This window comes from Calidris pugnax, unplaced genomic scaffold, assembly GCF_001431845.1.
Source record: "Calidris pugnax isolate Ruff unplaced genomic scaffold, ASM143184v1 scaffold20, whole genome shotgun sequence".
Classification (NCBI taxonomy): Eukaryota; Metazoa; Chordata; class Aves; order Charadriiformes; family Scolopacidae; genus Calidris; species Calidris pugnax.
In genome coordinates this window covers 13,066,879-13,091,819 of record NW_015094510.1, presented here as the reverse complement: position 1 = coordinate 13,091,819, position 24,941 = coordinate 13,066,879, and the positions used below count along the sequence as shown (strand labels likewise).

Sequence of the window (24,941 nt, the reverse complement as noted above, 5' to 3'; positions counted from 1 at the left end):
CCACCCCCCCCCCCCCCCCCCCCCCCCCCAGCCACTCCTGTGCTAGACGCCTGGAATTACCAGCCAGAAACCATCACATTAAAGCTATTTAAACATGGTTTGCCTTCTAACTTCTAGTCCTGAACACTGTCATTGCTTTACGCTCCATCTAACAATCCGATTACAGTTCAGCGCTCTTTTTGTGTTTGTTTTTTTTACTCTCCCCTCGAGTGCCAACCATCTGCCTACAGTCACCAAAAACAACATTACAAGGTCTGTATCAGTAACTTACCACCTACTGCAACACACCTATATATTTTTTTTTGCATGAAAATACAATTACAGCAGTATTGTGCACTGAATAACCTTTCCTAAGGCATCTGTTCAATCATAATTTTCCATTCATCATTCCATTCATTCAATTCTATTCCGTTTATCAGAAAAGACAATGATAGAAGAAACACGCAGAACTAGTTGTAGATACACGTGGCAAGGATTGCTTAAAGACTTCTTTAGGGCATTCCTGCAGGAATCCACATCATTATGAAGTCATTTCATGGTGTAATAAAATAACTGGGAAAAGGAATGAAGTTCTCTTGCTCATGTCCTTGGTTTGTTTGAATGTAGCCTTAATAGGTAAGACACATCAGAGAAAAAGTGAGGCAGGGCAGGGGAAGGGTAAAGAACTGGCTACTGGAAAAACAAATTATTTTCTTTTTTTAAATCAATTGGCTTTTTAGTCAGGAATAGGATTTACCTATTGCTTCTTTCAAAGAGTAGACAAGAGGATCAAACAAACAGTAAAGACTAAAAACTGCAATAAACAATGCATCCCGAGTAATTTTTAAATGTGCATTGATTTTCTACCTGTCTAGAGTGCAAGATCTTAAAGTAAATTCAAATCTGCTAGAAGTGTTTTCACTACATTTACATCCTTAAGTGCCATATTAATTTTGTAGCCCTCCAATGAGAGAAAATTCAATCTCATGATTGCCTAAGTGTTTGTTTATAATTAGGGCAAGTCCAAAAGGCTTCTCCTCCTCTTTTTTTCTGTCAGCAAATATTCTTTCATAAAATTAGTAACTGATAAGGTAACACACAATGTATCAATACAAAAACACTTTAAAAGTGAAGTGTAAAGGTTAATAAGCAACCATTTTAGTAGTGTTTACTGGGGGAGTCATTATGCAAACTTCTACGTATTTCTTATTTATTTCTACTAATTCTTCCCTTGACATTTTGGATCTCAGATAATGTATGTAACTTTAGATCTGGAATTGTTGCCTTTCTTCTATCAACTCCAGCTGGTAAAAATATTATTTTAAAATAACATTCTAACGTTGAATGTTATTTTTAAAACCACATCTGAAGAAACCACAATATATACACAAGCAAACAAGTCTCCCTGTGATGCCACGTGTTCAAGATTACTCCAGGCTCCAGCTCTGCAGCTTAAGACATTACACAAGATATTTTTTTCCAGGGCCGTGCCAGAAGAGCTGCAGGGGCAGCACAGAGGCACAAATCCCTTCCAACTGGTGCTCCTACTGAGAAAATGCTCCATCTTAATAGCACACAGGGGGGCTCACTACATCCATCCAGCCCTACGCTGCGCCCAGCTGCAGGTGCATTACAGCTCTAAGCGTGGGTCGTTAAAATGTACGATCTCCCTAACAGGAACTGCCTCTTTAGGTCTACTCAACGTCCCCACAGAGATCCATGATTCTGGTTCACATCTCTAAGTTACTGCTACAGTAAATTCAGAAGTTCATTATCAAAAAATTTTGACCTAATAGGTACTCTAGTGGTTAAGAGGCCTCTGACCATCATAATATATTAGAAATGCAGAAGAGAATTTCTTTTTCTACGTGTGCACAGCTAAAAAACATGTAAAAAATGTAAGCATGAAATTGAATAAGCAGGACAACTTTAGAACTAAACTGAGGGGTGAAGGCAACAAAGAAAAGCATCAACTAAACACTTTCCAGAGTCAGTGGTCACAGTTATTTCTTCATTTTCTTAAATTGGGGTGCTGGCAGGGAGCCCTGTAATTCTGTCAAAAAGATATAAAAACCCGCCCATTTCCCCTTTTGACTTCTGAAATACAGTGCAACTCTTCACCATCTGTTATTTTAAAGTAGAAACAGCAATGAACATATGGGCTTTCTTTCTCAACCAGCTGTAGTGTAGTTAAAGTTATAATAATAGCCTTTCTGTAAGATAAATTCACATTAAAAACCTGGCCAGTGAAGCAACAATGCCCAGCTTTACGTTTTCTCCAAGTGGATTCCAGGAAGTCTGAAACTGGTCAATGATGTACCCAGTGACTGCAGAGCATTTCCCACAGAAAGCTACTTTCATACACGTGACTGGTCCATCTCAGTTCAAAATAGGAATCTCAGTTTAATATAAAAATCTCATAGTTCATTTTTTCTTATTTTTGAGTAAGGTCTTTTTAAAGTGTGGAGCCCTGATCCCTGAGCTCACACCTTTAACTGAAGCAGCACAAGTCTAGAATAAACAACCTTAAAGAAAGATGGGTAGAACTGTGGTTCATAAAGCCTAGTTTATCTGAGAGAAGACACACAGAAGCTCAAGTCTATAAATAAACAACATACATTTGCACTCAGTCTGGTTATTTATATAATCAGTAAACTTAACGGATCTCATTTAAACCCTTCCTTTCCAGCCTTGGTTAAGAAAAATAAGAATTATTTACCTTTATCAGGATGATTCAAAATCATGATTCTTCTATGGGCTGTTCTGATTTTGGCCTTGCCAGCAGACGGACTGCAAAAATAAATTGAAGTGCTTACCATAAATGCCACTGCGCTCAGGCTATAAATTAACAGTTTACACTGGCTTCAAAAATAATTAAAACTTGAGATTTTCACCATCTTGTGGACAAAACATAAAACTGCATCTCTGAGGAAGTAACAATAACAAAGGCATGTAAGACACACCAAGAAAGACATTTTTAAAAAGCCTGTGTACTTGAGACATATAAATATCTTTCAGGTTGTTTCGTTGTTTTTAAATTTTTTTTAATGTAATTTGTCCATTCATTTACAATAAAAAATTTAGAAAAAAAATATCAAAACAGTCAAAACCACCCAGCAGTTCTAGAGCGTATCTAGGTGGATATTCTTATCATTAAACACCAAACACATTTTTTCCTCCTAGAAAATAAATATTTATATAACCAGCAAGAAAAACCGAAATATTTCATATTATCACATTATATTCTACTGTTAATATTTTCATAGCTGCTATAAGTAATTCTTCTTTCTGCTGAGGCATGAAAAAACCCTTGTATTTGTTATTTTTGCAAAGCTGTACAATGTATTACATGCAAGGGACACGCTGATTTACAAGTGCTACATAATGTCGTTGCCTTCAATGACATTGAACTCCAATGTACTTGGCCTAAATTAAATATGTACCTTACCAGACAAATGACCACTTATGGATGCAGGATGCCAAGACAGTAAAACTATCGTATGCAAAAGGACAGTTTGAATGGTTTAGTTTTTCATAATTTGTTACCATGCAGAAATGAAGCAGTGTTTTCCACTTCAGGTGACTTCTTAATCAGTGATGATTCAATTAATTAATCCTTTTGTAGATATGGTCTGAATGCAAGGTATCAGCCGAACTACATTACCGAGGTAAACAATCTCTAATTATTATTCTGTCACGGGGAAATTAGGGTACGTTGCAAAAATAGTTCCTAGAACTGCCTAAGAAAAGAATACTTCAGTAACCCAGAAAGTAAGAATTAAATGGAAGATGAAAGGCCTTTAACTATATAAATTCAAAAATGAAACAATTTCTTATTAGACAGCTAAAAAACCCCATCAGCTATATTTTGATTTGCAAAGCTGTTGTTTAATAATAACAGAGGGAAGTTGATATACCACATTTAGAAACTCAGATGGCCAAAGCGTAACTGTGGAAAAGCCGCAGTTGCATATTATGGAAAATCATACAGTTCTGCTCCAAGAAGCAACTGTGAAACTGGTGTTTTACGTCAAATTTGCTTAGTTTATGAGATACTGCTTATCCCACAGCCAGACTGGTCTCTAAAGACTCTAAATCACTACCAAAAGACCCTTTAATGTCAAAATCACATTCTGGCTGATGTTACAACATCATGCTGCCTTCTGACATCACCGACTTTCTTCTGATTGAAAAGTCTATCATCTTGGTGGGAACAGTCAAAACGCTGGAGGTCAGGGGGACCTGGAGAGGCTGTAGCAATGGGCTGACAAGGATCCTTCACAAAATTCAACAGGAACAGAGGCAGAGAGCAGCACCTGGAAGGAAGAGCCCCTCACAGTGCTACAGGCTGAGGACTGTGGGGCTGGGGAGCAGCTCTGCTGAAGGGGACCCATGACACAGCAAGAACAAGAGCCAGCAGCGTGCCCTGGTAGCAGAGGACATCAGCCTGGTGAGCTGCGTGAATGGCAGCGCGGTCACTCGGTCAACAGAAGCAGCTGTTCTCTACTCGGCCAACCACATCTAGCTGTTGCATCCAGTTCTGGGGCCTCTGTGCAGAAAAGACAGTGGCCAACCGCACCAGGTCCACCAAAGACCACCAGGAGCGGCTGGAGCACTCATCCTTTGAGGAGAGGCTGAGGGAGTAGGGCTTGTTCAGCCTGGAGAAGGGAGGGCTGCTGGGGGACCTCACAACAGGTCCTAGCATCCCCAGAGAGGTCATAAAGAATATGGGTCCAGGCTCTCCACAGTCATGTATGGTGGGAGGTTGAGGAAAAGCGGGCACAAATTGAAAAGGGAGGTGCAGGCTGGAGATAATTCCATTTCACCCCAAAGACAGTCCAGCAGTGACACAGGTTACCCAGAGAGGATGAGCATTCTCCATCCTTGGGAGTCTTTCAAGACCCATGGAATAAAGTTCTGAGCAACTTGCTCTGACTCCATAGGTGGTCCTGCTTTGAGCAGCAGGTACAACTAAAGACCCCTTGCAGTCCCTCCCAACTTGAGTCTAATTTTTTTGTCATTTATGTTTTAAGAATAACGATTAAAATTTAACTTAGGCTTATATATAATTTTGTACATTAACAAACAAACATTTCATTTGGAAAGAAATAGTTTCATGAAGGAAAAGGGACAATACAGAAAATTTTATTCATTTTTATTTAGGATCTTAACTTACGATTTTCATACATTCTCTAACTTCAGAAGTTCAGTGTTAGGGATATGAGAGCTGTAACCAGTTATACTTAGGACAGCTATATTTTGCTAGCATCTGTTTTGTCTCATGTTTGGAAAACAAGTTCTTAAGATTTCCACCTCCCGTGTCATTTCAGACATTGCCCCATCTCTCCCCTCAGCAGTTCCTTCTAACAGAGTAAACCATTATTAACATTATTGCGATGTTCATACCGAATTTCAGTAATCAGTGCTGCTGCGTAACAACTAATGCAAGAACAATAAAACTTAAAATTAGTCAATATTTTCAATACAGTGCTTTGTAGCTTTGGACACCTTTTAGATAGTTTAAATAAAAATAATGCACATGCATGTTTCTACCAAACCCCTTGCAATCTTACAAGATGGTTATTAAAGAGTAACATTTGGAATGTGTAATGGGCCAATATATTTGAAATTTAAAAGCTACCATTAAATGCTCACCTTTATCATGGCTCGTATTTATTATTTATTATTTATACTGTGCATACTCAGCACTTGAAATAATGAAGAAAGTCTTCGCCTCAAAATTTAATATGACTTGGAAGTGATGACACAGAGGACAAGTGTTACAATAATAAGATCATGGCCTAGACAGATCTAGTTTGCATATTTGTGTATACCCTGGCATTTTCCTTAACACTTCAAAACCCACTTGGTTTTTTTTTGGTGGCATATATATATATATATATATAAAATAATACAATAAGCAGTGAGTTAAAATTGGTCTAGAAAAGTGTTTTTTAACAATGTGAAAATTTCCAATAATGATGTTAGCCATGCTTCTACACAATTAAAGGCCCAATCCTTTAAACATTAGGAAGAACTTTCCTCAAGTCTGATTAAGTTTTGATATTTGCAAGACTCAGTCTCACTGTTCCCAGTGCAGACTCAAAGTATTAAAATTAAAAATTAAAGGGGACTGATTTCAGATGTGATGAAACTTCAGCCTTGTAGATGAGCAGTGTTCAGGCAAGACATTGCCACTGTAAACACACTTTAATAGGCTGCAGTGTGCTGCTCTGGAATAGCACTGAATTTGCCCTTATAAAGGGAAAATGTTAAACCATTATCAAACTTGAAGGCCAAAGGAACTATTTCTGAAAACCATTCCTACAGATCTCTTCTTCAACATGCAAGCATGAAATATTTCAAATAAATGTAATGTTTTATTTTACCATTTCTTACAATGAATGCTAAATCTGCATAATTTCCATTATGTTAGGAAGTAAACACAAATACCACACCAAAAACTGGATTTTATTTCACCTATTTTCACTATCTGAAATAACTTCTTCTGAGGATAATTAAAACCATCCTCCTTTCCTTTTTTTCAACCTTAAAATTCAGAACTGATCTAAAGCATAAATAAGAAGTATACTACTTAAGGTCAGCTCTGCTCCTCTCATCTGGAAAGCCCTCAAACTCATGGCCAGCTTTACAGAAAACACTAAAGGTACGTGCTACCATCGGCCATCCAAATGTTTTTGAAAAAATCCATTGAATACTCAGCCTGGAAATTACTTCCCATACCTACTCAAAATGATAAGTGTCTCCAAGTACTTTTGTTTGGAATACATTGCAATTTTTAAAATCCAAACAAATCAGAGTGGATAAAGAAAAAAAATAATATTACTGACTTATGGAAAAAATGAGCAAAAATGATTTGTTTTCCTTATTTATTAATATAATCTACACTATTACTTATCTCAAGGGGTTTTTTGGAGACCAGGCCACGTGATGGTGCTAATTAGCACAGTATGTGCTATTCTGATTATTTCTAGAGCACCAATTCTCCACTGCAATATGTTACCATGCCTTCAAGCCAAACACAAGTTGCATGCTTTATTAGCATTTTACTGTTTGCTTTTTAGCTTAAGCAGAATATTAGAATGGTTTATAAGCCATTAGAAGTCTTTTAAAAAAAAAGTTACGATTTTAGCAAGCGTATTCCACATTCTCACAACATGCATTTTTTTTCATTCAATACTTACCAAACAAAAACACACTAATGCAACATACCTACCTTACACCTAAAATAAGACTAGCTTCTCGCCTACTCATTTTCTGTTCAAATCCTCCTTTATAGTGCAATGAAAGACTCTAAAAAGAAGAAATGGATAACAAGCAATAATTAGTTTAATGTACAAGGTGCCAGGACCTAAATCGTATATATATATGACCTCATTCAGAGCTTTACATTCATCTATAATTTATTTCGAAGGCATGGAATGACTACAAACCAGATACTATGAAAGGACTTCTCCTGAGTATTAATACATACAAAAACTGACTTAAAAATAACTATCTGTGTTTTTATAATCTTCTACTTGTAATAAGAGATATTAATAGCTCCAACCATTAAAATCCTGCCTTCAGGCAAAAGAGTCCAGAATCAAAGTACATACTAGCATAGAGTGGTACAGGGTGTGTGTGTGTTGGGGAGAGCAGGGGAGGGAAAGGGGGAAACTTGTTTAGAACTGCTGTACCACCACAATGGAAAACAGCAAAAGTCAAAATACTATGGCATCCAAGGAATTAGGGACAATCACTCTAAAGTCCAAATATTTATACAAAGATAGTACGTAAAAACAACAATAGAAGGATAAGAACAGATAAATGTAATGTACTGATGAAGAGTCAATATGCTTTTTCACATGAAGAAATGTTACTTCAAAAGAAGTGTATCAGGAATTCTTTGAAGGAACTCTGAAAAAATAAATCAAAAGAAACAAACAAACAAAAAAAAGGCTTAGCATAGAGCCACAACCTCTATTTCAGGAAATCACCGAGCTGCAGAACAATGGAAAGTAGCAGAGTATATGGGGAAATCCCAACCAATTTTCGCCTTTACATCCTTCCATAGATACCAATGACTGATGATGATCAGATAGAGGATCTGGGGTTAGTTTTTTTAAACTCATTGCCACATGAGACTTTAGCTGCTGTTTTAAGAAGGGGAGAAAAAACACACATGGGAAAAGAACATTAAAAAGAAGATGGCAACGAGAGTAAATCATTACAACAATTAATTGTCATAGGGAATGCATTGAAAGTGTATTTGTCAACCATAAATATATTTTTAATTTTTTAAAAAAGAAAAGTTACTGAACCACCACAGATGGCTAGTAATGATCAATGTAAATGTGTCTATAAGAAGAACTAAGGACTATCCCATTGCTACACAAATAATAGCCTAAGCTGCACAAGTCCCAGAGGCAGCAGATGTAGCTCCAAGACAAGCTGCCTTTGGGAACTGGCACAGAGAAATCACTCAACGAGAGTGAAGTTTCCTTCCTCAATGCCAAACCTATCAACTGGGGGGAAAAAAAAAGCTTCTTTTGTTGCTATCAAAGGGAAGTCTGGCCCGAGACTTGAGATTATTTTTAAGTGTTCCTTTTCCCCCAAGTAAAACTGTGCCTGGCCCTTAATAAAACACTTTTCTCACTAAATATATGCATTCATATTCAGTGAAAATTTTGCCTTATGTTTACACAGACTCTCTCTTAAGCAATTTCAAAACCATTAGAGCATTTAAAGGGCTCTGTCTATGATATCTAAGCAAAGCCTTTAAGCTTAGAAGTGACACTCACCCAAAAGCATGGTTCAGAAATACTTCACCTATTGCTAACATGAAGTCACACAAAACCACGGAAAAGATTTTTTTGGTCTTCTACTGTGGTCCAAAACTAATTTTATCTTTCTTCCCATCCCAAACCATACCTGGTAGCATTACAGTAGTGGTTATTTCGTGTATAAAAGCTGAAGCAACGGTGGCCCAGTCGTGCCTGCAACAAAAATCTGTTGAGGAACTGCTGCTGAAGCTACAGGTTAACACAAAGCAGGTCAGTGATGGTGCACATCAACATTAGAGGTTAGATCATGTAATACTAAGGGAGCACACAGGGTTTCTCTAGTCCTCCGAGAGGAAATTGTGCTAATGATTTAATGGCTACCAGATAACACCCTTGAGGAGGCAGAACTGCACAGAAATTTGCAACGATGCTGAATAATTACTACAGCCAGGAGAGAAAAGCAGACTTTAATGTCCTCTGAAAGATCTTCCCGAACTTCTCCCAAAGCAGCTTAGGTGCAGATGGAGTCCTAAAAAGGTTAATTCTTCTCTGCCCTTCAACTCTGGCATAAAACTTTAATACAGGAGGACACTGGTTCGCTACTCATTTAGAGAAGAGCAGTATTTAAATTACCTCTAACACAGCTGGTCTCTGTTCTCACTAGATTTCATTTAAAATACTATTTGAAATAAGAGAACAGGGAGGTACGGCTATAGGCTTAAATTCAGAAATACTTTCTCATGTTTTTAAAGCCTACTTCCTTGACACTGTTCTAACCCCAGGAAGCCTTGATTCAGTTCACTTCCAAGAGGAATGAAAAAAGAAATTCTGTTGTCTATGTCCTTTGGCATAAAAGCAAAACCAGTTTGTTGAATCGCTCATCAAGAAAAAACATTTTCTTCTCAGAAGTGAAGCACGTAGCAAGAATAATCAATTCTTAAATTAAAATCTTGATCTTAAACAGAACTTAAAGCAAAAGGAAATTAGACATAAAATCCATTTTCCCCATTGGTTAGAGTAAGATGAAGAAACACCGAGTCCTCATTTTAGGAAACTAGAAATTTGCCAAGATATTTCCTAATGAAAGAACTTTTGCATGCTGTTCAAATTAAAGCATTTTTTCCCCCTTAGTTTTAAATTCTAAGTAATGGCTGCAATGAAATGGAACAATACTCACGGTATTTTTCTGTTACAAGACCTCAATGAGTGGGCAGCTCTAAACACTTGATTATTTATTAGCTACGACTTTTGCAAACAAATTCTTTATTGGAAAAAAATCACCTAAATTATTTCTCCATTTCTTCATACTATTTGGCGTGTGGGGAGTGGCTATCGTTTAATTTACTTCATTTCCTTGCATTTCCTTCATGCCCTTGCATTACTGTTTAGCAACTTATGTAAGCAAATTCTGTTCCTGTACAAATGCTGTGAATAGGTTTGGGGTGAAGGGAACAGAAAATGACTGTATTTGCCCTGCAAATGTCTATTCACTCACAAGTTTTCACAAAAGCAGTCAGCTAAGAAAATCCAATCCATTTGGACCGAAATATCTTCAAGATGCTTCTCCTGGCATAGCACAGAGAAAGCATCATCATTGTTTCCATGCCAGGTAAGAGATATTCAAAGAGCCATAATTGAGGCCATATATCACATTATATGAAGCAGTGAAGTCTATGTGTTGTGTCACCACCAATACAGTTCTCCACAGAAAAGAAGAAAAAAAAAATAAGAAAAAAAAAGTACATACAATACAGGAAGAAAAAAAATATTCCAATAACAAACTATTTAGAAGCTGTGTTATAATATAACCTATAATTTACTAAGATCAACTTTAACTTCCTTAACTTTAGTTAGAAAAAAATTATAAAATGGACTGCAAATTGCATTATTCTCTGGAATTTTTATTTTCAATGAGGGACAAGAGAGATGGTCACTACCCTTACCGTCTCAATTCAGAACTCTTGATTCTGAGCAGAATCAGATCCAGTAAGGGAAAGAGAGCAAAAATTCTCTGATAAAGTGCTATAGAAGAGATACTTTTCTTCTGGAACACAGAATTTTCAGGATTGTGAGATTTGCGTATTTTGACTTCATTTTGCCTAGAATTGCTGTTTCTATCTTTGATGTCTTCTGTCTTTCAACCTTCAATATCAACAATGCAACAATGAAAGGTAATGAATGCTACTGAAATATTTCCTTTTTTTAATTTCACATTTTAAGAAAATAGTAACATAATTAACAGTATTAATGTCTGAGTGTCCTGGTTTGAGGGGCCAAACCACGACAGGAAGAAAAGCCAAGTGACTACTTGGCACTCTGAACCTTCTCCTGGCAACAGACTCTTGTCACTGCAGACAGAAACAAAACAGTGTCACTAGCATTTGTGACACCAGTAACAAAACTGGGCTCAAACTAAAAAAGCATTTCTCTGGAAACGAGCATTATGACTTGTCATAGAAAGGAAACGACAATGTTTCATTCTACGCCTTTCTCCACTGAAAAAAAATAGATGGTAGGAAACTTCAGGACTAAATTACAGCAGCATTTACACTTCATATTTAAGAATATATATTTAAGTGTCATAAGTTCAAGTTAAATGAGAGGTAGAAATTCAGAATAAAACATAACACTTTTACTTGCATTTACTTACTGTTTTTGACTAAAACATGAGTGCGGTTGTTGACTGTACATGTTATTTACTTAGCTAAGTAAATAGAGAGTGTCAAATACTCAAGATACAGCAAGGAAGCATTTTAAACAATTCACTTCATAATTGCTCAACTTGACCTTACCCAAGTCATTTATTAGTGAGCAGGAAGAAAGGATAAACAGCATCTGGATTACTTTGTGTGACTGCAACCAACACAAACTGTGATTCCTATTGCAAATGGCAACAGAGAGGAGAGAATTGACAATGGGGGGAGGAAGAGTGGGGGCTTACAAAGAGAACAACCTAGCTTTTAAATAAGCAGCTGCTTCACAGTCTTTCAAAAAAAAAAAAAAGAAAAAAAAAAGGAGGTGATAAGGGACAGAGATTGCTTCTAGAAAGCTAAAGTAACCACTGAAAAATATAGTGGCTAAGTTAGGTGTCTCCAAACACCACAGGAAACCAGCAAAGTAACACTAAGCCTAGACACTAAACTTTACATGAGATCCTTTTTCCAGTAAGCACAGGTAGAAGCACAAACTGCTTGGTTTCCATTCTTGGCATATTTTAGAGGGCAATATGTGTAAAGAAACTTGATGAAGGTGCTAATCCACAGATCATACTCAGCAGCTTCAAATTCCCCAAACAAAATCAAATAAAGCCACTAAAATAAGAAGTTTGGACAATAAGCACTTACACAGGATCTTTGTACCTACTATTTTGTCCACTGTTTTAAAGAAAAATTATAAATAGGTAATAATTGATTGTTAAGGGGAAACAAAAAAAAAACCTTGGCAAAAAATGCAATCTAAGAAAGTAGTAGCTGTAAAGTAGTAAAGAACAAATAATCTTGGTTGAGAATTACAAAAGAGTCTTAAATTTGGATTATGATTGTAGAAGAAAATCATTATCATTACCCTTACAAATGTAAAGCTGACAAATACATACAGTTAATAGCAAACCAGAACCGAGAGTTTTTACTGTCTTTAGCAGATCTCACGTTACACTGAAAACTTCTGTTTTCAAGTTCAGAAATAGAATAAGAGAGATATTGTACTGGAGATCCACATACAATTCTGGGCTGTAAGACAGGATGCAAAAGCAGACAGAAGATGCAGCTCCAGGGACTAGGAAAATTGAGAATGCAGAAGCTCCTGGGTTGCTCTTTATGGTTGTTCATGAATTCTGAAGGACTCTGAAAGTCACTGTGGTAAAAATGAGATAGGCCTATAATGAGCTTGGCTCAGCTACGATACCAGTTACTGAGGGGTACAGTTTCCTAGGAACAGACACCTCTCTGTGCAGTACCATGTCATACTTCAATGTGCTAAAAAGAGTCAGTGCCTGCTTTCTTATGTGAACATGTCTGAATTTAGATTCTCTAGCCTGTATCGACAAATGGATAGATGAAGAAATGCTGGAGTAAAACTGCTAAGGAGGGAGGGTGAAGCACTGCCTACTCTGAAGCCACATGTCCTTACTGCTAGCTACTTCTAAGCAAGCCTGCAAGTCAGACTGTATCCACAGCATAGGAAAGCAATTTCATTTGCAGAACCTAAAGTTCCCTCTGCTGTTTTGGCAGGTAACTTGTGAATCACTCAAAAAATCACTGGAAAAAAAAAAATAAATTGGTGTTGGTCTCACAACTGCAATGCAATAGAGGGACAGAGAGTAAAAACTGATCCAGGAGCACCATTTCTGGCTGACAGACATCGCAATTAAGAACAAGCATGGACCAGCCCCAAGAGGACAGCCCGTGTTTCGAGCCTTTCTCTCCCCAGAAAGCTTGCATTGATCAAGCTTGCAGCTACAGCACATGAACACAAAGTCCAGATTGACGAATGAATTTGGACCCTAGCATCTTGTCTATATACTGCATATGCAGTATACAGACAAGTTCTGCGTTGCAGCTGGCCCCACATAAATAGATACAATTCTAATAACCACTTTAAAAAAAAACAAGTTATCGTCAATATATTTTTCAGGAAATAAAAATCTGCAACAACTACTCCGTCAACACCTTCACCCATCAGCATCAAGATGGGCACTGTATTCCTTCCACTGTGGATAGGTATTCACAGACTATGAACTCTGAAAGAATGCACTGTCACAAGCAGACATCTACCTCATTGGGAATTACTTTAATCAACCAGGAATGGAACATATTTACTTATTCACTAGAGTATAGTATAGCCATTGAAGCGAAAAGTAAATGCCCTCAAATATTCCCTACATATACTCCTCTCACTACACTCTATCTCTTGATTGCCTCATTATTGCATTTTTAAATATGTATGGCAAAACAAAGAACAAAACCTTGGTTAAAAGTTCAAATTATGTGGGCAAGAAAGAAAATGACAACCCACATGTGAACAAGAAAACAAGGTCCCCTATCTCTATGGCAACCTTTCCTAGAAGTTTATCAATTTGTCTTCCTGATTTTTAACACTGTATCTGATTGAATTCTTTCATTTTCAGCTTCTTGAAATGAAACTGCATGTCATCACTTTGTAATCTCTAGGAATTAGCTATTTTCTTACAGTGCACTTCAACAATTTATCATGTACTTACTAGCAAGGAGTTCTGAAACATGGAACGTTACCAGGAAAATCAGAACTGTTTATCAAACTCACAAACATCTTCTGACATATGGTTATTTAAAATATACCAGATATTACACCACAACATACATAGGAAGGAGTGACCTGGAAAAAAAATAATCTAACTGGCACTTACCATATTTGACATAAAATGTCTCCTTTCTAAATTCTTGAAAATAAAAAAACATAAATTTAGCATAAAGTAACCTCTACACTTACAGAAGTTGAAATCCTCTTTGCTGTCTCTGTAATTGCCTGCTCCAATGGTTTCCAAAGGCGGAAAGCATAACGACCTGAAAAAGATAGAAGTTTAATGAAATTACAGCCAACAGTCAGTAAAAGGAAGGGAAAAAAAAAAAAGTCTCCAACTTATGTTCATCAGCTTACATCAGAATTTTTGTTTAAAAAATAATAAAAAAATAAAAATCCTTCCTTATCAATCTTTTGTCTCATATACTTGCTGTATGGTTACTGCTGCACTTTACTGCTTTTCAAGATGTTCCCTCAACAGCCATTTTTGGATTCTTCCCAGCCAAAGTCCCACAGTGAATTTGCTATGGTTTACATTTTCCAATCTTTGTACTACTGGGGGAGGAAGGAGAAGAATTTAATATACTTCATCTGAAAACACAGTCATGGACTGCAAAGATCCATTGTGTTTGCTCACAAAATAAATAGATTTAAATGCATTTCAATATGATAAATGAAGATATCTGCCTTCTGAACTTTAAGAAAAAGGGCAATATGAAACATTAGCTTCAGATATAAATTATTTATAAAATACTGTTCAAAGGTTATAGCTTCAAAAAAGAAATCTATGTAGTACGTGTTTCTTGCTGTGATGTTGTATGCTTAATCACATATTTTGTAAGTACTGCATTTTTTATTTTGTTACAAAAAGAGGATCTTCTGGGATTCAGAGCCATTCCCCTCCCCACCAGCAGTGAATGTCTACAGCTAGGAAAGGCTAGAGGGAACTCTATTAGACTGTGTTCCTAGAAGTACAAAGCAGGTCTATCAACTTCAGAATCACGATCTCTGTGATGTTACTAGAGGATTTTCCCTGTAAGGGCTCTCTCCCCAATTACTGTTTTGATTAACTATTCATTAGTAATGTAACTTTACAATTACACACAATGGAAAAATGTTTCAAAACATGTCGCTCTGCTTCATTCAAATAGCATCTTGATTTCATTTTCAAAATATGCAACGTGTCCATAGGTCCTTGTAGTCGTCTAAGTCTGTACCTTCTGTTAACACAGAAGTTAAAATCCCTGTTAATATCACTGCTGAAATGCTGTGCTGTAGTAATGTACTACTTCTCTGCCTTCTTAATGCTTTCTGCTCTGTGCTAGCTGTTATTAATTCTGCAGCCCAACCAGCAGAAGAAATTTTAAGAGCATTCCTCTTCTGCTCACACACACACACAGATAAACCAACTGCTTAACAGGTCTACATCAAAGATCTTGTCTTTTCTTCCCCTAATCAAAAAAATAAAATAGCTGTACCCACCAAACACCTGCTGAAGTTTGGTGCAACCTGTTAGTCTATTGCATCTGTGCTTGGTGTGTGCAGTTGCACACAGCTGACCATGGCTGCTTTTATACACTGAAAATGATGGAAATTCGATTTGTGTATTTCAAAACCAGAACAGGTTATTGCTACCTAGTCTGTGTAACCCAGAGCGTAAGACCATGTTAAGACCATGCCCTGTATTCAGACTAGAACCCATTTTTCAGAAGAACATACAGGCCAGATGCAAAGAGTTCAGGTAACAAAAAAAGTACTATGGGAACAGTTTAATAAGATAAATCACTGTAGCCACTAACACCTTCTATTTTTCTCTAGTCGAATTTGTCAAGCATCACCTTCACATCACACGATTCTGTCATACTCTTCTGTAATAAAGAGCCCCCACCTTGGAACATGCTATTAAGTAAAAAAAAAGTAAAACTTTCCACATCACACTTTGTAGACTGAACCTTTTAGCTGCTGCCCATAAAACTAGTTTCTCCAGCTGCAACTTTTCAAAAAGTATTTTAGGAAATATGTCACGGATTTTGAAGGGACAGGTCCTACAACTGAACACAATTCTCCACAGTACTCTCAAGCACCTTTCCACTATTTAAATTCATAAAAACTCCATTAACCCTTTTGGAAACAGCAGCTGACATGCAGCAGTTCCACTCTCAGCTGGTAATTTAACTTACCTGCAAATGCAACAGTTGCAACACCAAGTCCAACCGCTATCATGGTTCTGGCCTAGGGCAGAAAAAACAGAAATCAGAATAACGTGCAAATTCTAATTTGAAATGCATGCACTTTTTACTTTAACAGTGAGTATTTCTGATGTCTGACTTGGACACCTCATGTATAATTTATATGAAAGATAAAAGAAAGTTCTGTATTCCACCAGCTATATTACATTTTATAGTTCAGTCCTATTAACCCATGCCAACGTCAGGTTTAACTTGGAATTATCCATTAGTAAATCAGTGAACAAACACTGAGGAAGCAGCTCACTGTATCTAATGATAAGAACACAAGGCAGACAACTGTTCCAGATTACACAAAATTATTTGTGCAGACTAGTTCAACAGAGACTGAAATTATGCTTGTCATAACAGAAAGTATCAATTTATTACAAAAACATGAAGAGCTAAAACAAGAAAAGAAAAAGAAAAAAAAGAGAAGACATTGATATTGCTTTTGGAAAGTCCTTCACTGGGAATGTCATCATGACATTGCTTGAAAAATGGTACTGGAATATTAACTTAAACACTGTACTTGGGCTCACCCAACTAAGACAGACCCCTGATCCCAGCTGACTCTTGGCACTCCTTCAAAGGAGTCAGCCCCATCCCACAGCTACAATGCACCACAAAGGTGCACTGGCATCTTCCATCTTCCACACTTTGACTCATGGAAGCCCCAATAAAGTCATAAAGCCCAGTAACCTCTCCTCAGTATTTAGTGGCAACCACTGGGTGGACTCTACCTTGTAACACAGACAGACTTCTGACAGATTTCAGGCCATGTTCATTATTGGCTAAAATTCACTTTAAGGCTAACTGGACTCTTGGAACCAAACGCACAAAAGGACTTGAACATCTGTTTTAGGCAACAGTAAACAGAGGTAGTAACTCCTACCTTTTGCTAAATTAAATCCCTCCAGATGAGGTGTGTGTATTTTCCTATACAGTGCTTGAAGAAAGCCAGGCATCTCAAGAAGGACAATAAGAAATATCTCCATGTTGAACAAGAAGCTGCCGAAAGATACGTAGCAATCCTTCAAGAAGGGACTGAATTTCCACCATTCGCAGAATTCAAGAAGGGTAACGAGGACTGTGAGTGTTGGGGGCATCTCTCTGAAAAGCCTACACGTACACGTAATCTTTGAAACAAATGAAATAAAGCAATCTGTGGCACTACCTGTATTATCATACGAATAATGCCTTGAACTTTGCCCCAGGAAACACGACAAATCAGATCAGGCCTGTTTATCTTGAATTCAAAACATTACTACAGTGAAAATGCTTTTATCACCAGACTGACTCTTCTATATGTGAACTGACTTCTGCATTTATCCAACTTTTTCCAACTCTTCCCCTCATACATTTAACACATTTTCTAACAACAAGCCTGACGGCAGGACTTAAAGCCCGAATTTCAATGCGACTGTCCTAATAACTGGATTTGGAGCCAAGCTGCCTTTGCTACTAAGAGTTGGAAAAAAATGGTTTTAAAGTCTTAAGGAGTTGGCTTAGTAGGGGCTACAACACTGCACAACATAACACTGCAGTTGCCTAGAGGTTTCTAGAAAAAAAGAAACTCATTAACCAGACAGAAAGAGGAGCTCCAAAGTTAAGACTGGGGGAGTTCTGGCCTTGAAACTCTGCCTCTCTATCCCATTTTAGTATCCTAACTCTTTCATCTCAGTGTAGTCTTTAGTCTCAATATTAGCATTCATTTCTGAATGTAAAAATAATGTAGTAGTTTTATGTCTGTTGTTCCTTTCAGTTCCACAAGATTTCCCTTCATCTTTAGACCATGAAAAAAGTAAGTATGCTACCTTAAATGGTAGAGGACATAAAATAGAGAAGCATATTGTTCATCTCCTCACTAAACTAAAACTCTATTTCTTCTCACAAATCAGTTTTCCCAGGCTCTCAATACTCAAAACATTCTAAAAACTTCTTCCAATTCCTCTGTTAAGACACTAACCAGAAACAGCCACAACATTTCTGAAAATATCATAGCCCTACAGAAAGCCTGTATCATTCTGTTCTGTGGTTTGTGACCATGGATTTATATTCAATAGAGATTTTCCTTGACTTATTCAGACTGACAGCAAGAATCTTTTTACTAAGTGGTTTACTAAGTGGTTACAGTCAATTAAGAGCTTAACAATGTATGAAATAGATCACACTAGCAAAAAAAAATAATATTTATTAGCTTGTGCTTGTCAAAATTAAGTTATACCTGCTTTGCCAGCAAAAAGGTGGTTTAAAACAGCAGTTTACAACCAGGAATGCAGGTTATAACACGGCATTAGCAGCAGACACCTCATCACAGGTGAGGCCAAACACAGAGATCGGGCTAATAAATGATACCTGGACTGTGCCAGTTCAGTGCAGAAATAGCTTAAATGTTTTTGCACAGGGGTAGAGACCCCTGAAGGCCTTCGACAGAGTCAGCCATGCCCACTGGGATGCATTATTTCAATCTCAGTGGAAAGCACTAGCTATTAGTGGAAAGCCATCAGGTAAAAAAGAAGCATGGCAGCAGCTCCACAACAGGAGCAGTACACAGGATCAACAGGAGCATGAACACAAGTGATGGGAAGCTCAACCCAGAGCCAGGTCATATTGTCCACATTTTGAAGTGAGGTAGTACCACCAGAAAAGCTGAGAATTACTGGTGTATGGTGACTCACCTTATTTCCATTACGAGCAGGTTAGTGAAGAGTCACTTGTCACTTACTAGTCAAGAAGTGGTAACCTGTCGTGGCAAAGCACCTTGAATGTCTGTTATGGTGTGAATATAGCCTAATTATAAAAACGCGATAAAAACTGAATTTGAATCAATGTAAGAAAGATTGCATGGACTGTCTTTTACTAACACAGCCTCTGTCATAAAATTAGTGGCATCTTCAAGCACTAAGCAGTTAAGTGCTTTAAGTCCAGCTTGACTCGGTTTTCTTTTCCACGCTTACTGAACTCAGTTGACTAGAACAATAAGTCAAGGTTAGTCTGGTGCTTTGAAATGTAGAATATAAAGTGCAAAGATCTAATTAAATGCACTCCTCTCGTGATGGTATTAAATGAAACCAACTCGCTATCCCTGAAGGATGGATCAGTTCACTTAAGGCATGCTCATACAACTACTACCATGGACATTTTTGGCTCCCATCGCTTGAAAATGCGTTGTATTTCAGACTAATAAAGGCTAAAAAATTAAATAAATAAATACTGACTTTCAATTATGACAGACTTGATCTTCCCCCTGTCCAAAAAATGCCGCTAAGAAATGTCTAAGGTTTATGTTTTAAATTAAAGCATTCTATTAAGATCCAAGAGGGAAAATAAAGAAATAAAAGATTTAAAAGTAACATCTGTCCCTTTCTTTATTCAATGAATCAGCTCCCAAAGGTTAGTCATCAACTCTATGCTATTCTGCTGATCTCAGTATTTTAATTTTACTATGTAGTTCAGTAACAAATCCTCTTAGATACAGGAAACAATGAAACAAAATTTTGCTAGATCTGCAAAACCTGGTTTTTAAAAAAATTCTTTTCAAAAATGTAAGAAAATGCGTACATCAGAAAGGCAACTGCAAGACCTGGCTTACCAAAGTGTTTGGCAAACAAGAAGATAAACCACATTAATTAACATACAGTATGTGTAGAGGCGTATACATCATATACCGTTAACATACAGAGATCTGTGGCCTAATTGTTTAATACATAACTTCCCAGTGGCATTCATTTTTTAGAAACAGGGAAGAATGAGATATTCTTTCTGCAGATTCCTAATGCGCAGTCTCTGCCTAAAAAACAGTAATATAGAACAACTTCTGTAATTCCAAGCATTGCAGCTTCTCCTTCTATGAAATAGAAAAAAGTTAAATTTATACATTTAAGAATAATTCCAAATGCATGGTTTAAAAATTTCAGTGCAATGCTATTTCATCTGACCAGAGGCTACAAGAATGACCTTTAAGAATGTTAAAATATACCTGCTTGCATAGGGTTTGTATTTATACACTGGTTATTTTAATCAGTGAAACCATCCTTCTCAGTCAAACAGAAAATACTTTGCTCTTCTCCCAACTAGCTTTCAGGCACATAGCAGGAGTTTTATTTGTCTTTTGCCTCAGAAAGCTACAGTGTAATGGAATAAAAAGCACAGAGAAAATAATCATTTTTTCTGATGGGTTGAATAGCATTTTGTTATTGGTCCATGCTAAATATCACGGATTAGTAATATAGGAAGTATGTACTTACACTGAAATAACTACACAAGTGTAAATGGCTTGCTTAGCTAAAAACTTTGGTTTAGGAAGGTTTGTTGTTTTTTTTCAGTGCTATATGCTGCTAATAAACAGGATTTGTAAGTATATTAACCAAATGTACAAAAATATTTCTGAAACTACTTTTTCCCTAATAAAAATTCTTCACCTGAAATAAATGATTGTTTGGTATAGATGCTAAAGAAGGCTTCTGTTACTCAGAAGAATATGTTCTACAGCTTATTAGAAGACTGTTTCAGAGCAAACCACCTAATTAATTCTGAATGGAGAGAGAGACATTTTGAAGTGGGACAATAATATAGACTATCTGCAACAGATTGGATTTCATAATCTAATGTTTTCCTTCCAGTCTCACCTTCCTATGAAATCTAATTTATTTTCCAATAGTGAATTAAAAGTCATTTCAGCTAGATGCTGTTCTCCATATTCACACAATTCTCATGTCAATTTATGTCATTTATTTTACAGCAACTTTTTTTGGTTTGCAAATAAAACTATGCCTGAAGTTTCCGACAGTTTTTCATAGGAAATGGTGTCTGAGCAACAGATTCACTAATAGAAGCGTTACCATAAGGCGTTCAAATCAAACTTCTTGAGTATCTATTAATTAATACAGGCTTCTTGCAGGTATCTTTGAGAATAGACTCTTTATGTTTCTATTGTTGTTCTTCTGTTGCTCCAAACGCTTTTATAAAACAACTACAGGAGTAAAAGCGACCAAGATCAAGTGACTACAGCTAACATCTGGGACATCTCACCACCAAGATTCATGGTAGGATAGCGAACAGACCTTTTTCAGCCCTGAGAGATGGATGCTGCTGTTAAGACTTTCCTTCTCCTGCTACTCTTTCCATCCACTGTGGCAAGAAGGCCTCGTTAACCCCGTACAATGTCAGAGGAAAGGATGTGCAGCACTATAGTTGATCTTACCATTTCTCTCTGGCAAAAAAATTTAGAATTTGATTATACACAGCTTGACCTCCTTCTTCTTAGCCGGGAATCCAATAAGCATGGGTACTGCCCCGTTTTCTGCTAACTACCCACATTACACCCATCTACAGAAACTCTGAAACAGCTTCTACTGCCAACCATACGCTAACAGTTTACAATATACATATGCGTTGTAAAAATATGAAAAATATTCCATTCTCCACTGAAAGACCTGGCTAAAGAATAAAGTTCAATAGAAATATGCAGCTATCCATAATCTAGTGCTCTAAAAACCTACCAGAGTCTCTGGACCTAGAGTGACCACATGATAAAAGAACTTACACCAACAAAGCAAGCCCTATAACCCCAGACAGACTAGAAGACTCAAAAGCTCCACAAAATTCACTAGGAACTTCCTTGCTGGCACTCCACAGGGAGAGTACATGGATGTGACAATAACAAGTTTCAGAGAAAACTACTTAAAATTACACAGGTTGCTGTTAAATACACAGAAAGACTCTATGGGAATAAAAAAAACCAAAACAGTCCTAGACTGTAGTAATAATGAATAAGTTAGAAAAACTATGATTTTAAAAATCACCTTTTTTTAAGAAAAAAGAAATGTTGTAGAGGCAACAGTATGCATACAATACATTATGGCAAATACATATTTAAAGCCATGAAATATTCACCCTCCAGTGCTTTAAGCAGGAATCCATGCATTTTTCCCAACTTTTTTCCAAAGAGAACTCACTGTCCCACAAACTAGTCGAAGTGAGCAGAATGAAGGAGTGGGGTGAAGTCCCAGCACCCTTCACAGCAGAGCACGGTGAGGCACTGGAAACCTTGGGGGCATTTTGCCCCTGCTTCAGGTCCATCCAACCTCTCACACGTGACAAACTGTCAGCTGAAAAGTACTCCTCTGAAATGGAGCTCTACAAAACCACTGATGCTCAAGCCTGCACTAATAAAACTCATACAGTTTGTAGAAATTTCACATATATCATCTCTTTACAGCAAGAGGATGAAATTTTAGGCCTTGACTACTCATGACTGAGAGAACTGGTATTGTTCAACCTGGAGAAGGCTCCAGAGAGATCTTATTGAGGCCTTCCAGCACCTAAAGGGGGCCTCCAGGAGAGATGGGGAGGGACTCTTGATCAGGGAGTGTAGCAATAAGACAAGGGGTAATGGTTTTAAACTGAAAGAGGGGAGATTTAGATTAGATCTCAGGAAGAAATTCTTTACTGTGAGGGTGGTGAGACACTGGAACAGGTTGCCCAGGGATGCTCTGGGTGCCCCATCCCTGGAGGTGTTCAAGACCAGGCTGGATGGGGCTTTGAGCAACCTGCTCTAGTGAAGGTGTCCCTGCCCATGGCAGGGGGGTTGGAACTCGATGATCTTTGAGGTCCCTTCCAACCCAAACCATCCTATAGTTTCTGTGACCGCGAAGGCCGAGGCGGCCCAGCGCTCCCCTGTACCCTGATGCAGCTCCACCAGGGCCACGCAGGCCCTGAGGCGAGGGGACACAAGCCATCTCCCCACGGGCACCACCGCGCCCACCTCCCTGCCCGACCCCGCAACCCCCTCCCCCGACCTGCTGCCCCACAGGCGTTACCCCGCGGGGCTGCGAAAGCCGCTCACCAGCCCTCGGTCCAGCTCGGCTTGGCCCTTGCCGGCGCCTGCAGGGACCCTGGCGTACTCGGCATAGCGCAGGCCCTCGGAGGAGGCCGCTGCTCCTTCCATGATGGAGGGAGGGGAAGAGGAAAGCGCTACAGGTCGGCCGGAGGGACAAACCAGTTGGAAAGACGGGCTCCGGAGCGCCTCCCCTCCGGAGGCGGGGAAGGCCCCGGCGGTGTGAGGGGACGGGCGGTGCGAGGGGACGGGTGGTGCTGGAACCTGCCGGCGGCGGCGGTGGTCGGCTGTCAAGGCCTCTTGCAACCCCGTGGTCGCCCTCGCCCGAGGAGCCCGGCGTTGCCGCCGAGGTCCCCCCCTCCTCGTCAGCTCTGAGGGAAGGGCGGTGGGGAGGCTGATGGCACTATGACGGCGGGGAAGGAGGCGGTCGCTGAGGGGTGCTCTCCCAGCCTAACAGCTCCGGACTGGTGTCTGTGAATGGGGGTGCTTTCCCCGGTGTGGGAGAGACGATCAGAGTCCGGATATTTGTTTTTATATCAAATCTGCAGAGCTTGGGGCAAGAGGTTTAACAGCAGCGAACGCCCCTCACGCTTCCAAGCGCCCAGTATTAATAAGGATAAAATACAGCTGATTGGTCAATTCATTCACCCCTCCTAACTAGATACTTGCATCTAAATTCACATTTAAAACAATTAGGGAGGTTAGCTGATTAGCATGCTCATTATTCACAAAGGGGGTGTATTTTAGCATTCTACATACCCACGGTTCGTTTGGGGTACGCTCTTGGCTGCCATTTGCCCCAGAAGTTCTGGTTTTTGCTACTTTACATCCAAGTCACGACTGCAGAAGAGCACGGAAGGCACCTTGTCTTATTTCACACCCTATTCAAAGTTAGATACATTCCCCGGTGCCTCAACCATGTCCCAGCTGAAACTTCTTGATAAACTTTTTAACTTTCTTCTTTAAACACCAGGGTCAGGGCCCAGGGACTGGTATTTCCTTCATTTATTCTCCTGACCAGTTTGAGGAGCAGGGAGACCGGAGGTGGCTGCTCATTCTAAATCCCAAGAGAGCCAAAAAGGAAAGGGGTGGGGGGAGATGAAGGGATGTGACATAATTTATGCATTAAAAAAATAGGATAAGAAGAAGGAGAAAACGCTTGGGAGAAGGAAAGGCCACACCGAAATGTTTCATGTCCATCTTCAGAAAGAATATGGAATTTTAGAAGGAGGAAAACATATGTAAAGGAAAGGATAAAGCAAAATTGATCGGGGGGAGGAGGGAGAGCAAAACCACTAAAAATTGGGTTTAATATTTATAATTTTGCACCTTAGTTGATGTCTGTGTGTATTTCAGTATATTTATATTTTGATTTCCTGAAAACGCTGACAGGATCATAGTTCACCCTTCTGAAATTCTTCTTCAAGTGATACCTTATGTGCAGAAGTTGTCAATCACCATTAGTCCTGTATCACAAAATGCAAAATGCTCAATCTCTTTTCAGCGCAGCATCTTAACAGCTCCTCTTTTGCCCTTATGCTGGTTTGCCTTCTTTCCTACCTGGTCATACTGGCAATGGAATTAAATGATTTGCAGATTGCTAAGCAGTGTGACTCAAAAAATTACTCTTCTTATGTCCAATTTCAAACAGTGATTGTTCTTCTGAGGCATCGTTCTGAGCACATACCGTGGTTTTGTACATAAAATTGATACTCATTATTCCTAGGAGGCTGAAAGGCAACTGCTTCAATTCATCTCTAAGTATCTTTTTAAAGAACAGTTGCTATTAACCATGAAGGTGAGTTGACCATATATAGCATTTCATTCATCTTA

The 24,941-nt window shown here is 38.4% G+C and overlaps 1 protein-coding gene across 2 annotated transcripts in view; it reads right to left on the bottom strand.

Moving 5' to 3' along the window:
* The window catches only part of DNAJC15 (DnaJ heat shock protein family (Hsp40) member C15), a 24,396-nt gene extending 1,002 nt beyond the window's left edge, over positions 1 to 23,394 (bottom strand). The window contains exons 1-5 of one of the 2 annotated variants that reach the window (XM_014966122.1): positions 23,092 to 23,394; positions 16,223 to 16,274; positions 14,232 to 14,305; positions 7,217 to 7,293; positions 2,699 to 2,769 (exon numbers count right to left, since the gene is read on the bottom strand). In XM_014966122.1, the coding sequence (XP_014821608.1) occupies positions 2,699 to 2,769; positions 7,217 to 7,293; positions 14,232 to 14,305; positions 16,223 to 16,265 (265 nt within the window). In that variant the 5' untranslated portion in view covers positions 16,266 to 16,274; positions 23,092 to 23,394. The remainder of the gene's footprint in view (positions 1 to 2,698; positions 2,770 to 7,216; positions 7,294 to 14,231; positions 14,306 to 16,222; positions 16,275 to 23,091) is intronic. The other variant, XM_014966121.1, reaches the window with a different exon arrangement.
* Between the last annotated feature and the right edge of the window lie 1,547 nt (positions 23,395 to 24,941).